Here is a 16304-nt window from a genome sequence, read left to right on the forward strand (position 1 = left end):
ACCATGCAGCAACAGAAATGTCCCTGACTGTTCAGCTAAGAGGAGGGAGAGAGCAGGGCAAGGGATCATCCCAAGCCCAGCCTATGCCCATGGCATCAGTGCCTAGGGGCTTTGTTGGGGGCTGCATCTGTGCTGGGATAGTGCCCATCAGGCCCTGATGCTAAACATGTGCCCAGATCTGCTCTCCTTAAGCAAAAAAAAAAAAAAAGAAAATGGGTTTTCTCTTTGCCAGCTGCTTTGCCCCCCAGATTTCCTATACTGGCAGCTCCTCTGAGAGCCCAGCAGAAGCTGAGAGCAGTTGAGTGCCTTCCTCAGATCCTAATTTAGGGCCGCTGCCTCTTTCAGATCACCAGAAGCTGGAACGAGAAGCCCGGATCTGCCGCCTCCTGAAGCATCCCAACATTGGTAAGCACACCCGGGGCTAGGGGGTCCCCATCAATAATCCAGCCCTGCCTGCAGCAGCATGGACTGTTTGTCCTTCCCTCGTGCTCCGGCCTCCATCCCAGAGGAGAAGGGCTCGGTGGTAGCCGAGATCCGCACGGCTGTCCCTCCTCTTCCTCGCGGGAAGCACCGTCTTCAAACGGGGCCATGGGCAGAAAGGCCCCCACCAGGCACGGGGGGATTGAAGTAGGTCCTGCCTAACCCACTTGGCCATAGCTCCCTCAGGGAGAAGCGGAGCCTCAGGAGGCTGCAAAGGGCTATTTTTACTGCTCTCCCCCCGTTCGGGTGCCGTATTGCTCTGCATGCTCCAAAAAGCGGCTGCAGCTCGGAGCAGCAGCAGCAGCGCGGGGCGTGTGGGAGGAGCGATGGAGGGGGGAAGCGAAGACTTTCCCACCGACCGTCCATCTGAGAGTAGCCTCCTTCGGAAAAGCTGTTTCAGGAAAACTCCTGAGCCCCTGCAAAAGACAAAAATAGGCCAGAAGGAGAGAGAGAGGGGAGGGGAAAAAGCTGCAGTAAAAAAAAAAAAAAAAAAAAAAATCCCAAACTCCATCCCTGAGAGCGATGCCGATGCGGGCTCTTGATCCCTGCGGATAGTCCGGATGAACCTCCCTCTTACCTCTGCTGCTGCACCTCAGGACGTGCTGACCCCAGTGAGATCCTGCAGCTTTGGGGAAAGCTTTTGGCGGTTTCTGCAGCCCTCTCAACTCACAGTCAGGAGCTGGGAGGGTTCCCCTGTGGCTGAGCTTCTCCCTGGCCCCCTCACTGCTCCGGTGACCTGGATCCGTCCTTCCTCAGGAGCTGCTGCAGCAGATCCAGGGAGCTAGATCCAGGGCCTCTGGGACCAATCATGTGGCTCCTGTCCCATAAATATTTCAGTTTGAGAAAGGACTGTCAGCTTCCATCTGTCTCGGCACACAGCTGCACGGCAAGTCTCCCCTGCATTGCCGGGGTGCTGGACCCCCCAGGGCTCCCCAGCCTCTGCTCAGGCAGGACCAGGAGCTGCCCTGCTGGGGAGCCCAGCATCCCCTTTGCACCAAAATAAACGCAGGGATTGCCGAGACGTGCAGGGAACACACGGCAAATGCATGAATAGCAAGAAATACTAAAAGCAGAGGACCTCCACCCATGAGACCTGCAGGATGGTAGCTGGGCTGTGCAGCTTCTCGGCCTGGCCACAGCTTTTCCCTGTGGCTGTCTTCCTCCCTTCCCTCTCCATCACCTGCCAGTGGAGCTGGCAAGGTTTCTGAGGACAGAAACATCTGCCCCCTTCCTGTGCCTTGTCCCCCCACCCCTGCACCACCCCTCGCTGTTTGGCCACGACCTGGTAGGCTCAGAGCATCCCTGCTGCAAGGGCTGGAAGGGGTTAACAGCATGAGATGCTAACAAGCCCAATCTGCTGCTATTTATACCCAGGAGACTCTTCTCCACCCCCCCACCCCACACCCTCTTTCCCTTCACGCCCCTCCACTGCTCCTGCTGCCTGGAAACTTGGGCTCGCAGCTCCTCTTCCGTGCAGCAAAGGCGGCTCATTACACACCCAGGAGCTGGAACGAGCTGTGCCGCTGCAGAGCAGCCTGGCATGAGGAAGAGGAGGCACTGCTGCTGGGATGAGACAGAACAACCCTCTCCAACCCTCACTGGGAGAAGCGCCCCAGCTGCTGGGGGCTTCACTGTCCTCTCCCTCATTCCGTGCAGCGAGGTGGGGTCTTTCCATCTCCCATGAGAACGCGTGGGGTCCCTCCATTTCCCACCAGAAAGCCACGCTGCAGTTTCCTGGAGGAACCAGTCTGTGCTCTGCACTGTGCCTGCTGGAATACCTCACATGGAAAGCCGTGCACAGGCAGTTAGGGGCAGGTCCAGGTCCCCAGGATCCTGCAGTGCATCCACAGTACTGGCTGATGTATTAGGAGAGCTGTGATTTCCCAAAGATTCTTTTTTTTTTTTCCATTCAGGGAATTGTTGCTTTACTGGGAAAACTTTGGCTGCACGCAGCCCTGCAGTTTCAATTCCAGGTACCTGTTGTCCACTGACTCTCAGTCCCAAAGCTGTGCCCTGCTCCTGCCTTGGCTCTCAGCACTGAGCTGGAGTGGTTTGGCCAGTGCAGCTCTCTCTGACTATGGTCAGTAACAGACACTTGTAGGATCAGGTTATATTTAGAGCAGCTGCTCCCTCTTACACCTCCTTGGCTCCTGGCAGTCAGAGGCTTTGGGACTTCCCTAAGCAAGGAACGTATCTGGACCATCTGTTTGTGATTACACTGGACCCATCCACATCAAACTCACTACTCACAGGGGGATCCCCTGAGAACGCTTTGGCTTCTGTGGGATCCCAGCTGTGATACCCCCAAATCACTCCCAGGCGAGATGAAACGGGAGGAATTACGTCTCTTTCAGCAGAGAAAGGCAGAAAAGCTGGGATTTTGTCAGAGAAAAACGGAGCAGACAGATGTTGGGGCACAGGGGATGTCTGCAGAGGCCAGCAGTGGAGAAGGATAACTGGGAAATAAGATGAGCAAGTTGTGTCAGTAATTGGGATCACAAGAGAGACAGAGAGGAAGGATGGTGCCCAGCTCATGAGACCTCCTCTGCCCTGTGCCCTGGCTGGGTGGGGTGCCACTGCTGGCAGCATGGTCTTGGCAGCTGCTGGATCTGCCTGTGGAGCTTGGAGACAGGAGAAGGACCAGAAAAGTGGTGTTTGCTGGCCTGGGAGATAAGAGCAATACAGTGCATTATCTGTGCTCAGCGATGGGGCTTGTTATCTCCCCTGGCTCAGATTGAGTCTGGAGGATGTTTCCATATAGGGCTCAGCTAATTTAGCTGTAGTAAAAGGGTCTAGAAGTAAAAATTCCCACAAACTCACTCACTTTAATGTGTTTTGGTTTTTTTATCCTCCTTGATTCCTAACATTCTCAAAGATGTTGAAAGTTGTATAGGGCTGAAACCAGGTGAGAGAGAGGAAGGGTTAAGTATTTACAGCCTCAAGGGAATCAAACAAAATATGAGGTGGGGGACAGAGGATACCGGACCAGGCTCTATTTATCCATCCTACCTGTTTCTGTTTTCCTGCACACCTGCCTGCTAAGCTGTGATCTGAGCCTGAATAACCAGAACACAGCTGCAGGGTGACAGATTTGTACCTGGCTGTGTCTGGCGAGGTGTGCACGAGGGGAGAGGGTGCCCTCAGTGTGATGAGCAGGGTGAGATTCCAGGAGATGGGAAACTCATCCCACGGAGATTCCCGAGGAGAAAAGGAAGGTCATGAGCAGAAAATAAAAAGAGCCCTGTGGGTGCCAGGGCTGTCAGTCCAGCACCCTGCTGAGCTCTCCCTGTGCCCAGGCACTAATCCTGTTGGGGCTGGGGACACCCGTGCCTGCAGCCTGCCCAGTGCCCAAGATAGCCCAGCAGCTGCCCGGAACCTCAGCCAGACACAGCCCCGGGCAGTCCCCAATTTGGATGTGACCTTTGAGCCTCTCACCACTGCCCCAGGCTGGGGCCATGGCTGGGGTCCCCTGGTGAGCAGGGACCCCCACCAGCCAGTGGCAATAGCAAGAAGAGGAGGGAGGAGGAACAGCCCTGCCTGTGCCCTTCCCCAGCTCCTACCTGTGCCCAAAGGGGAGAAAAAGCATTCCTGGGGAGCAGGGTGGGAGCCAGGTGTACCCCCTAACCCTCTGTCTCTGCTGCAGTGAGGCTCCATGACAGCATCTCTGAAGAGGGCCACCACTACCTGATATTTGACCTGTGAGTAATGGTTCAATGCATCCCCTGACCCACTGCCAGCTCTGTGCTTCCTCCTGGGGTGACACTCCCTCCACCTCACCTGAGCCCTTCCCACGGGGCTGGAACCAAGCTTGGGTTCCCCCTCAAGCTGGGCAGAGGGCAGGTCCCTGTCCTGCACCCCTGACTCTCCTGCCATGCAAGGAACATTTTTTGTGGGGGGATTGCCAGGGCCAAATGTGCTGTCAGTCAATCCAGCTCCCCCTCTTTCCTCGCAGGGTCACTGGTGGGGAGCTGTTTGAGGACATTGTGGCCAGGGAGTACTACAGCGAAGCGGATGCCAGGTGAGCACAGACACACGTGGGGCTGTGGAGGGGACAGATTATATCCCCTTCTCCCCAGAGCTGCTCCCTCCCAGGGTCCTACACGTCTGGCTTTCTGCAGCATGAGCTCCTTCTGTGTTGGGAGGTGTTTTACAGCCACTCCTGCAACACATACTCATAAACCAGAACTGTGGTGCAAAAAAGACTTCCAAAAATGCTCTTTTTAACTCACTCAACTCCTGTGCCAAGAAGTGCATGTGCTACCTTGGGGCTGGTTTCCTCCCCAAATCAGATGGCTCCCAGCCATCGCTGGCAGCATCCTCCTTGCCTGGAATGATGGGTTAGCCCACATCTGACCTCCCTGTAAAGGAGCAGGCTGTTGGGGCTCCCTGGACTGAGCATATCGGGTTTCCCTGGTCTGGGGATGTCAGGGCTCCCTGGGCTGGGGGCATTGGGGCTCTCCAGGAATGCAGGGAGGAAGCCCAACATCAGACTGGTGCCCAGCCAGGGCCATGATAACATGGACACCCCACAGTCCTCACCCCTTCCCCTTGGAGCTGCATTCCAGCCATCTGCAAGCATTTCTCTGGCATTTAGCACTTGAAAGCACTGAGGAGGAGTAGGCAAGACAGGCTGGGTGGGAGGATGTGCTCAAGCTCTGCTCTCTCCCACAGCTCCCTCTGGCACTTTCCAGGTACCCTGCTGCAGAGCCAGGGGGCTGGGCCCAATTTCAGCCACCCTTTGGCCCCTGCAGCTCAGCCAGCAGACAGCATCATCCTCATTTTTTTTTGTCCCTCTCTAATCTCCAGATATCACTGTACCTCTTGGCTTTGCCCCCAGGCTAAGCATAGCCTGTATTATGTGTCCAAAAGGGTGGTAAGCTCTACAGTACCTCTCTGCATGAGAATATCCTTTATTTCTAAGCAGAGAGCAGTCTCATTTAATGGGCTGCCTGCACTGAATCCACTTACAGCCCATCCACTTATTAGTGTCATACAAATAAAATAAACTACATGTAAATAAGGACCTTCTGCCTTGCACACAAGCTGTTTTGGAGTAAAAGCGATCATCGCCTCTGTCTGTTTCCCTTCCTGTCTCGCACACGCAGCAGAGCTGGGATGTAATGAACTAGATATAAAGTAAGCAGACACAGCAAGAGCCGCCTGCATCAGAGCAGAGCAGGGAAATGGGGCTGGAGCAAAGGTTACACAGAGCACATCTGCTCTGCCTGTGTTTGGAGACCACATCTGGGCTGGCATTGTGGCTCCACTGATGGTCTCCAGCTCCCCCCCAGTGCTCCAGTGTTGCTCCAGTGGGGATCCCAGAGGCTCAGGTGTAGCCCTCATGCTCCTGCTCACCATCAGTGGGTGTGCAGCAGCTCTGGTGGGGCCTTAGTGGGTTAGAACTGCTTCCCACACGTGTGTGGGTTTTGGTGGAGGGAGACACTGATCTGTGCTGAGGGGCTGCTGGTGGAGAGTGTGATGGGGAAGGGGGCAGAGGGGTGAAATGCTGTGGAATAGAAGTGTCTGACAAAACTCTGCCTCACTGGCCACTTGTGTGAGCTTTCTCCTCTCTCCCACAGCCACTGCATCCAGCAGATCCTGGAGGCTGTCCTGCACTGCCACCAGATGGGGGTGGTTCACCGGGATCTGAAGGTAGGAGTTACAGGGGGAGTGCCTGTGGGAGGACGGGGGACCCCATCTGTGATGCAAAACCCTGTGGAGCAATGCCCAGAGTACTCCAGGGCTGCTGAAACAGCAGGGAGGAACACGTGTAGGGCTTTGGGAAAGCCACAGAGCAAAGAACAACTCCGGGGTGAAACAACACAAAGGAGGGGGGGTAGGGAGGCCCTTGAAGTCCATGGTTCTCTAAGGATACCAGGGACACCAGGACACAGGAGCAGGACAATGCAGTTGGGAAGCACATCCAGAGCCCTGACTCTCCTCCCTGCTGTGCTGGGAAGGTTCCCCCATCCATAGGGGAGCCCCTGGCAGGTCTTTCACTCCTCTCCAACCCCCATCTCCTCCTGCAGCCCGAGAACCTGCTGCTGGCATCCAAGCTGAAGGGTGCTGCCGTCAAGCTGGCTGACTTTGGCCTTGCCATCGAGGTGGAGGGGGACCAGCAAGCGTGGTTTGGTGAGTGGGACTGGCCCGAGGTGGGGCATTCTCCAACTTTCCTTGGCGTGTTTGATCAGGGGGGCTCCAGGTCAGACACACATCCCCAGGACCTGAGCCCTGGGTTATGGGAGCAGTCTCAGCACCACAAGAGGCACAGTGGGTGAGGAGGTTGATGGCTCCAGCTGTGTCCCTGGAAACAGCCCAGTATTGATCCAGGGCAGAGGCAAACAACTCCTCAGGGACTCCGTGAGTCACCAAGATGTCCTGGTGAGATGGACAAACCAGCAACAGGGGCAGACCAGGGAGAGGGAAGCCTCTTGCAAGTGCTGGAGGTGCTCATCAGAGCACTCCAGCCTTATGCACCATCCTGGAATTTGGCTGTGGCAGAAAGCCACAGTTTGCTCTGCCGTCAGGACTCACAGAGGTGTCTGGCCTGTCCCACCGGGTCAGGATGTGCCAGGACTCTTGGCTCTTGCTGTTCCTGGCTGGGCACCAGTCACTGCTGGCGAGCTGTGTGGGGACGGGGGCTGCTGCCTGCAGGGTGTGATGGGCTGTCCCTCGCAGGTTTCGCTGGCACCCCGGGATATCTCTCCCCTGAGGTGCTCCGGAAGGACCCCTATGGCAAAGCCGTGGACCTGTGGGCTTGTGGTAAGTCAGACAGGGGCTGGAATGCCGGGAGCAGGCTGGGTTGGGCTGGGCTGGGCGGGATGAGGCAGGCTGCTCATCCAGCATGTCCCCAGCTGTAGTTGTCACGCACATCTCAGGGAGGTCAGGGTGGAGGATTTACCCAAGAGGTGGCACATTACCCTGGGCTGTTCCCAGAGCAGCACCCTCTCTCCTGGTCCAGCAGCACCCTTCTCTGAAGGATCAGCCCCCTTCCTATGTACCCAAAGCTCCCAGTCAGGAGAGATGCTGACGCTCTTCCCTGAGGTGCTGGTGGAGTCAGGCAATGATTCCATGCAGTTGCAGCTGCAGGGGAGCCTTTTTCCACCCGCAGTGGGAAGGAGGCATCGCCCAGGCCTGCCGGGTCACCCACTGGAGGGTCTGCATGTGGCTGCCAGAGACCGTCAGCACAGAGATGGATCCACCAACGAGCCTTTTGCTTTTTAATCAATGAGCAAATCCTCATGTTTCCCTAATTCCTGTTTCTCTGATTGAGTTTGGCCAATCCCCAGGCAGGGTCTGCTCCTACCTCCAGCAATGAATTCTCTCCCACTGATTCCATCTCCTCTCCTGGCAGGCGTCATCCTCTACATCCTGCTGGTCGGGTACCCACCCTTTTGGGATGAAGACCAGCACCGACTGTACCAGCAGATCAAGGCTGGGGCTTATGATGTGAGTGGGTTTGTCTTGTCCCCCCTTTTGACAGTCTACCCTCTCTCCTGCTGTCCCTGCCTTACAACCTGCTGCTCTAGAAGAGAAACCTGGTCAAATTCAGACAGACGGGAGCCAGGCTCTTTCCTCTGTCCTGGTCACAGAGGGTGCACACATTAGCATGTTTCAGGGCCACTTTGCAGGACAGATAGGTCTTCTCCTGGGCCTTCCAACTTTCTTCTTCCACTTCTGCTCTCCAGTTTTCCACCTGGCCGCTCTTTCCTGTTGTGCTACCATCTCTCCAGCCTGCCCCAAGCAGCAGGAGAACCAACCCAAATGTAAAGGGGCTTCTGCTCCTTCTGTTCCTTCCTGCCATCCCTCATCCTGGTCCCTTTGCTTTGGCAGTTCCCCTCCCCTGAGTGGGACACAGTGACTCCAGAAGCAAAAGATCTCATCAACAAGATGTTGACCATAAACCCGTCTAAGCGCATCACGGCAGCAGAGGCTCTGAAGCACCCCTGGATATCGGTGAGTTTGACCCTCTGGTTAGGGCTGAAGGTGTAGAGATGTGGGGGCTCACAAGGGGGGAACACCTCACACTGTACTGGAGGGCTTTTCTTCAGAGGTGATGGGAGCAGCCTTGTATTTGTCCATCCATCCATCCATTCATCCACCCCAGCAGCAATCCCCCCACCCTTCACTTCATCCCACTGCTCTGGCTGCTGGGTCTCTCTCTGAATCAGCGCCTAAAGGCAGGAGGAGTCTGTGGGCTCAGCCCCGGGACCCCACATGTGTAAACCCTGAGCACATTGCTGAACGTGGCTGGCCAGTCAAGGGGTTAACTCTGTGGGCAGCCAGTTCTTCCTGCAACCCCACCACCAGAGCAGATCCTGCTGACTCCACAGCTTCAATCTCCCACTGCCCATTAAACTTTTATCTGCTGCTGCTGCTGCAGGCAGCCCTGGCCCATGCCTAGGCCACGGCAGATCGCACACATGTGTGTGCATGTGAGAGCAGGGCTGGGGGAGCCTTTTCCCCCCGGCTCTGCTCTGAGCCAGGTCTCTCTCCCCCCAGCACCGCGCCACTGTGGCGTCATGCATGCACAGACAGGAGACAGTGGACTGTCTGAAGAAGTTCAATGCCCGGAGGAAGCTGAAGGTAACTCTCACACTGTCCAAACTGGCTTCAAAATGCATGATCGGGTCACAGGGGGGCTTGTTCTCTGTGTGGGAAGGGACAGGGTGGTGTCCCTGGGCAGTGGTATGGGGGTGATGGGCACTTGGGGGCCCCGTTGTGAAAAAGGCAAAAGAGACAGAGTGCAGTGGTGGCCTCTTCTGTCTGGGGTTCCCAAGTGCTCAGAGAAAGCCATGGTGAAGGAAAGCAGAGTCACACTGGATGCTGGGGTAAGCATTTTCCCTCTGGATTCTGTGTCAAGAAAGCTCCTCTTTAGGGCAGGACACGGGTCTGAGAGGCACAGCGAGACCCTCTGCCTGCTGGCCAAGAATAAAGTGATCCATAGAAAAGCAAAAAGCTCACTCACACCAGCAGCCCCACAGGCTTTCCCTTCTCAGATACTGTCACGTGCCACATCCTGGACCCCCTCTGTAATCACCATCTCCAGCTGGAGCACCTGCCTGAAGCACCCATCTCCCAGGTGCTGCTCAGCCTCAGCCAGCAGTTTGGCACTGTGAATGGGCTCTGGAAATCACAATGCCTCCTCTGGAGCCCGAGGCACAGAGCAGGACAGCTCTGGCCTGTGTTGTAGCCAGAGCCATCAGTGCTCCAGGCCTGAATGCAGCATGGCACAGAACAGTACAGCTGCAGGCTACTAACAAGATTATCAAGCAAAGAAACTGGCTATAAACTATTATTACTTTTCTGCTAGACAAGCAATCAAATTAGTTCAGGCATACGCTTCCAAATAGTAATCCATTACTGTAAGCAATTAGTCCAAAGTAATCGCATTATACGCTGAGCAACTAGTTAGGAGACTCAGCTGGAAAAAGGGAAGGATTTTTATGAATGTTGTTTTGCAGTGGTGATCTTTGCGTGGCTCCCATGAGCAATCCCTGCCCTGCTGCTCTGAGCTAGCACAGCTTTAATCCCAATTAAATCCGGTTCCGCTCCTGGTGGGTCCCTTTGCCACCAGCTGCTGGCCCTAGTCAGTGGGGTTGTGCTACATCTAGGGCAGGGTAGTATGAGACTGAAAGGTGCCCCACAGATATTTAATATCCCTTTAATCTTGGAGGGAAGGCAGCTTCAGAGAGTGCAACCCAATGCCTCGGTGCTGGTGATGTGGAGTTGGGTATTGAGAGCTGCTTTTGATGGCAGGAGGAGAATATCAGTCCGTGGGCCAGTTTCCGTCCAGCCAGGTGGCTGGGGGACAGGTGCTGAGCAGGGCTTTCCGCCCTCAGGGATGGGGGGAGCAGCAGGGTGCAGGGAGCTGGGGTCCAGCACGCTCTTCCTTCTGCCTTCCTTGTCTTTCAGGGAGCCATCCTCACCACCATGCTGGCCACCAGGAACTTCTCCGGTAGGTGCCGTCTCTGGGACTCATCTCTTTGTCTTACAGGGTGCCCAGGACAAATCCATAGAGTTCCATGGAGACCTGGCTTTGCCTTGAGGGTCAAGGGGAGGCTGAGGTTGCAGCCTGGTGCCCCTGGGGATGTGCAGTTTTGGGTAGTCCTCCAGGGAAGGTCACCTGGTACCTCCAAGCTGGCATCTGGTATGGGATGCAAGAGGAAAGGTGTCTGGCTGAAGTGCAGTGGTCCCCAGTGGTGAAGGGGTTTATACGAGCCCAACAATCTGGCTTGTGCTGGGGTGGGGATGCAGGTGCTGGGGGCAGCCAGAGCTCAAGCTGCTGGCTTTGTGTCCTCCTGGAGATGTCTGTGGCTCAGGGAGAGCATCCTCTGCATTGGGAATGTCAGACACGTCCCTGGGTGCCACTGCAGGCAGATGGCAGCAGGATCCCTCAGGTCTCTCCCCAGGCAGGTGGAAGCTGATCCTGCGGGGTTCCCCACTCTCTTCCTGCCTCTCTACATCCCGAGGGCTGCCTGGGAGACAGGACTGAGCACGGCAGCTCAGACTGTGCCCTGGAGAGGTCTGAGCACAGCCACAAGCCCCTCTGCCCCCAGTGCCCCCACCGAGAGCTGTTCCCTCTGGGGACACCTCGCCGCAGATGGGATTTCACAGGCGATTCCCAGGCACGGAACCAAAGGGAGCCATGTGACTACAGAGCTCATCCACCTGCTGTCACCTCCAGCCCTCTCCAGCGCTGGGAATGTCCCTGCAGCGCTGCTGCAGTGCTGGGACACACCAGCCAAGCCCTGCAGCCGCTGAGCCTGCTGGTGGCAGCTGCCTGGGGTTAGACGGGTGTTTCAGGGTGCTTTGCTGGGGCGCCCTGGGTGTCAGGTGCGGCAGGCGGGCAGGGGTGCCAGGCCAAGCTCGGTGAGAGGGCTGTGGCCAGGGCCGGTATCTGCATTTGTCGTGCGGGGATCGTGGTGACACATTTAGCGCTTGTGGAGGGGGGCTGGAGGAGCCCAGCAGCTGGGGGGGATCCGGTGTCAGCCCCGCGCCGGGGAAGGCGGTGGACAGGAAGCATCAAAGGGCAGGAAATTCAAAAGCGTCTCTCTCATCGTGCTGCCCGTCCCACGCACGGCCCGAGGGCTCAACCAGTGCGCCCTGCCCAGGAGCGCAGCGGGGCCGGTGAGCGAGAGCGAGGTCTCGCACGGCGCTGAGCTCCACCGATGCCACCCTGCTGCGGGGGTGCAGCGGGAGTGGGGTGGCTTGCGCGGCCTGGCGGGGCTGGGGCAGTGCCGGCAGCGGTGGGTGGGCACCGGGGAAGGCGCCTGCTTTTCATCATTGTCAAAATGTGGGCTGCAGCTGTCGGGCCGGCGGGCCGGCAGCACATGATCCCGGCAGCATGGGGCTAAAATTAGAGGGCGGCAGGCGGGCAGCCCATTCCTCCACACTGCACCACGCCGGGTCAACAGCACCCCCCAGGCAGAGCCCGCCTGCCGCCGGACAGCGCTGCCGGCCCCTCCAGCCGCCCCGAGCGCTCGGCGTGACGCTCGGGTCATGCCCCTGGCCGAGAGCCACCGGGGCAGGACGGGACGGTGCCGGCAAGGTCGCCCCTGAGCTCCCACGAGTTGCGCCGGGGGTTGCTGGAGAGAGGACGAAACGAAGCCCACCGGCCGGTCCCGCGAGGTCCCGCCGCCTCGCCACCCGGCACGATGCTGCTGCTCCTCGCCTTCCTGGTCGTGGTGCCCTGCCTGGCTCTCCTAATCACCTTCCTCCTCTCTCCAGGAGGCAAAAGTGGTGGCAACAAGAAGAATGACGGCGTGAAGGTAAGCCCCCTCCCCGCTGCCCTCTCCTGCCCGCCCCTCAGCTGCTGGGCGGCGGTGGGGGTCTCTGTGCCATGCCGGTGGGGAGCGTCTCCGTGCCCTGCTGGCGGTGGGGGTCTCCGTGCCGTGCCAGGGGTCTCCGTGCCATGCCGGCAGCCCCTGAGACACCCTGCACTTTAAAGGGCAGTCTGTTGGCCCGGCTGTCCCGGTGTGTCCCCGTGCCACCGGCTGGGCTCCTGCCAGGGCAGGCAGTGCTCAGGAGGCTTTGCAGCACCGCCAGTTGTTGCTGGAGGGGTGCACCGGGGGAACTCACAGCTGTTTCATTGCCTGCAAAATGCGCTTGGCCCCTCGCTACCCCCAGGGAGGGGGAGAGGCAGAGGTTGGTCCAGGACAGGGTGCAGGGGGAGGCAGTTCTTCAGCCCAGAGCCAGGGCTCCAACAGCAGCCATCTGGAGAGAGGGGCGGCCTCGTTTCCTGCTCGCTCAGCGTGTGTCCCGCTGTGGCTGGTGGGACTGGCCCCAGTTCCTGTCCCATCCTGTCCCAAGGGCTGATGTGCTGCTGGGTGACACATGGGTGCTTTTAAACCCTTCAGCAATGCTGCCAGGCCCCTTTGCCCGGTGCAGACAGCAAAGGAACATGGTGATACTTGACAGAGCAAATGGTTTTGTGATGCTCTGAAAACAAGCTGGTGCTTGGTGGATCTTGTTTCTTGGGCTGCAGAGCCTGCAGATTTGTCTGTCCCTTTGAGCTGGGGCCACAGCTCTGCTCCAGGACAAGGGGGCTCCTGGAGGCAGCAAAATCCTGCTGCTGAGCATCTTCTTCTGGTGACACGGAGATGTGGGAACAGCAGTGGCTACTGAGCTTTGTCACTCTTCCTGCAGGAAGGAATGGTCGATGTGAGAGCTTTTCTCTCCTTACCTGTTCCCTTCATGAATACAAGGGATCACTCAGCAGAGGAGAGCTGGTGTGGTGACATCCTCCATCATCAGGCAGAACTTTGGGAGCCCAACTGCAGTATGGCTGCTCTCCTTCCTCCATAGGGACCCTTCGTTGGGAGAACCTAGAGAACCTTTTTCTGCCCTTTCACAGGGACTGAACTGTTGGACCATGAGGGGTGCAGGGTTTTGGAAGAACAGAGCCCTCAGCCAGCTTCTTCCCCACTCAGTCCAAATGGTCAGTGGAGCCAGGGGTCTAGGAATGGCATGTCTCTCTCCCAGTCCACCCAGATCCAGCAGCTGGGACAGGACAAGCCTACAAGGACTGAGACCACTCACAACCCTCCTGACCTGGGCTCAGCTCCACAGGAGGCCATCCTAGCCATGCAGTGATATTCTGCAGCATGGAGCTGATGGCCTGGATGGCTCTCAGAGGACATTACTTTGGGCCATGGTGTCAGGTTAGCACGAGACTCCCAGAACAGGATTGCTGGGTTTGGTGCTGGCAGATCCCACGGGAGTCACAACAACCCATCTGCCAGCCATTGCTGGCCTGTCCTCTTCTGCTCTGATGTCCCAGCTGCTTCTGAGAGTCACTTGAGAAGCGGCAGCACAGGTAGAGCTGCCTTGGTTGCTGGAGCACAGGTGAGAGCAAAGAAGATGCATTTTTAAGCTTTAAAAGGAGAGATTGATGGATGGAAAGGCTTCATCAGGCATTGTCCCAAATCTAATTTTCCAGCAGAAAGGGACAACTTTAAATTTCTGTGTTGTGGTAGAAGACCATTTGCCAGCCCAACTTGCTAATAATGCTCCCTCTTGGATTTCAAAGTAGCTTTGTCCTGGGAAAAGGGGCACTTGCTGTTGTAGCAAAATAGCTAGTTTTGGTGAAGAGCCTTCTGGCTCATCAGTGAAACTCGGCGAGGAGATTCTGGTTTCAGAGCAGGATCAGAGAGGCTGGTTTGCATCCTCAGCCCTCACTGGTGAGCAGGAAGCAGATCATGAGGCTTCATTCTGAGGCAGTCTACCAGCCAACACTCCTCTCAAGATGGTGAACAAGCTCTGGTGGAAGAATTTGCTTTTTTATTGCTCCCTTTCCAACAAGTAGAGGTGAGACAGCCTGGCTAGATGGCCAGGAAGGTAGGGGAGGAGAAGACAAGGTAGAGGCAAACTCATTCCCAACAGCTTCCTTGCATTGGCCACCTTCAACATAACCATCCCCACTCTCATCCCACGCTCAGCCTGAGGGGACCTGCAGTGTAACCCACTCGTGGGGGCACAGGGAGGCTGGGGGCTGTGGGTCAAGCAGGTGCCCACCATGGGCAGCCAGCAGATGTCAGGACTTTGCTGAATGGTTTTCATTTCTTTCCATCTTCCTGGAAAAGTGAGGCAGGAGCCTGGAGGCCTGCCTGGGGTGGTTGGGCTGGTGGGAAGGGGATGGTCCTGCCTGCTCAGAGCTGGGCTGTAAGTCAGGCCACGTGATGGGGTTCTCTGTCGGAAGAGTTGTGCCTCCATTTGGAGTAACATGCTGGACTGGCCATCCCCATGAGAACAGGCAGGTCCCAGGCAGCCACCCCTGCCTCTCCTGCCCAGGGCTGTGCTGGTGGGCAGCAGGCAGCTGGTGCTGCTCTCCAGCCTGTCCATATAGCCCTCCAACACCAGCATGGGGCTAGCCCAGGCTCAGAGGGCTTGGAACTCACGCTCCTGAGGAGGTTCCTCACCTAGTAAAAGCATTCATGGGACCAAAAATCCCCCTTGAGCTCTGCTCTGGGGTCTGTGGGAGGTCCTCTGGTCCCATCAGCTATGATACCTTCACTGCCCTGTGTAGTGTCACATCTCGTCCCATTGTAAACTAATGGAATCACCGCCCCGTGTCACATCCTGTCCCGTCCTAAATTAACGAGCTCACTGCCCCGTGTTGCATCCTGTTCCTGTATGTCCAGACTCGACGCGGTCACTGCTTTGTGTTGCATTCTGTTGCGTCTGAAACTTCTGCAGTTTTCATGTCCTTGGGTAGCAGAAGCTGTCAGCCCTTCCTGAAGACAGCCCAGCTCCAGCAGCTCCCTTTCCTGTGAGGTTCCTGCTGAAATACCACAGCTCACTCTGCCCTTTAGGACATCTGTTGTTTCAGTGAAGGAGAGGCGAGTGTTGACGTAGGACCAAGAGCCTAAAGGGAGCTGGAGAGGAACTTTGAACAAGGGCATGGAGTGATACAACAAGGAGGAATGGCTATAAACTGAAGGAGGGCAGCTTTAGATGGGATATAAGGAAGAAATTATTTATTGTGAGGGTGGTGAGGTTGCCCAGAGAAGCCACGGATGCCCCATCCCTGGAAATGTTCAAGGCCAGGTTAGATGGGCCTTGGAGCAACCTGGTCTAGGAACTGGATGATCTTTAAGGTCCCTTCCAACCCAAACCATTCTGTGTTTTCCTGATTCTATGGGAGGGAGGGGAGAGCTGCACTGACAGAGGGGGAAACTCAGTGAGGACGCTGGTGAGAGCCAGTTAGTAGGTCAAAAGATCGACAAGGGAGAAGAGAGATCAACAGTTTCTACCCTGCAGCCCATGGGTTGCTCCGTGGACTTTTCCAGGAGATTTGTGCAGTGTGTGCTGCTTTTCCCTCACAGGGCAGGCACAGCTGGTGCCTTGTTAAATATGCTGGTACAACACATTGTTATTTGGCACTGCAGATTCTGATTTCTGCACATCAGTGTTCCCTGACACCCAGTGGGATTCATTCCCTGGGAGCCGGAGGTGCTGAAAGGGTATGAGGTCAGCAAGCACATCCCCCTGTCTCCTGGCTAAACTAAAAATGGAGATGGGGAGCAGAGCACAGCAGGGAATGAGAGTCCAGAAGTAGTTTGGGATTGCAAGCAGAAGCATGGCTATGGGGTCATCCAACCCAAAAACCTCAAACCCTAGTGGTAGTAGTCAAGGATAAAGGCAAATGTGCATGTGTAAGGTCTTCTCTTTGGAGGAGACTTGTCCTGATTTAAAGCACTGGATACTTACTAAGGACAGCTTCCCACACAGTATGCATGCCTTGCAGGTCGAGCAGCAAGGCCTGAAAACAGCCAGCTTAGTACTGGTCTAGGTCCAAAGTTAATGGGATGTCTCCACACTAG

At 56.6% G+C, this 16304-nt stretch overlaps 1 protein-coding gene across 4 annotated transcripts in view; it reads left to right on the forward strand.

Annotated features, from left to right (window-relative positions):
- Positions 1 to 16304, forward strand: part of CAMK2A (calcium/calmodulin dependent protein kinase II alpha) — a 33894-nt gene that overhangs the window by 8316 nt on the left and 9274 nt on the right. For all 4 annotated transcript variants that reach the window (XM_050311818.1, XM_050311819.1, XM_050311820.1 and 1 more), the window contains exons 3-13: positions 346 to 405; positions 4124 to 4178; positions 4433 to 4498; positions 6060 to 6132; positions 6510 to 6612; positions 7159 to 7242; positions 7835 to 7929; positions 8314 to 8436; positions 8983 to 9066; positions 10396 to 10438; positions 12211 to 12251. In XM_050311818.1, the coding sequence (XP_050167775.1) occupies positions 346 to 405; positions 4124 to 4178; positions 4433 to 4498; positions 6060 to 6132; positions 6510 to 6612; positions 7159 to 7242; positions 7835 to 7929; positions 8314 to 8436; positions 8983 to 9066; positions 10396 to 10438; positions 12211 to 12251 (827 nt within the window). The remainder of the gene's footprint in view (positions 1 to 345; positions 406 to 4123; positions 4179 to 4432; positions 4499 to 6059; positions 6133 to 6509; positions 6613 to 7158; positions 7243 to 7834; positions 7930 to 8313; positions 8437 to 8982; positions 9067 to 10395; positions 10439 to 12210; positions 12252 to 16304) is intronic.

The sequence above is a fragment of the Myiozetetes cayanensis genome, unplaced genomic scaffold (genome assembly GCF_022539395.1).
Source record: "Myiozetetes cayanensis isolate MyiCay16 unplaced genomic scaffold, myiCay2020 scf17, whole genome shotgun sequence".
NCBI lineage: Eukaryota > Metazoa > Chordata > Aves > Passeriformes > Tyrannidae > Myiozetetes > Myiozetetes cayanensis.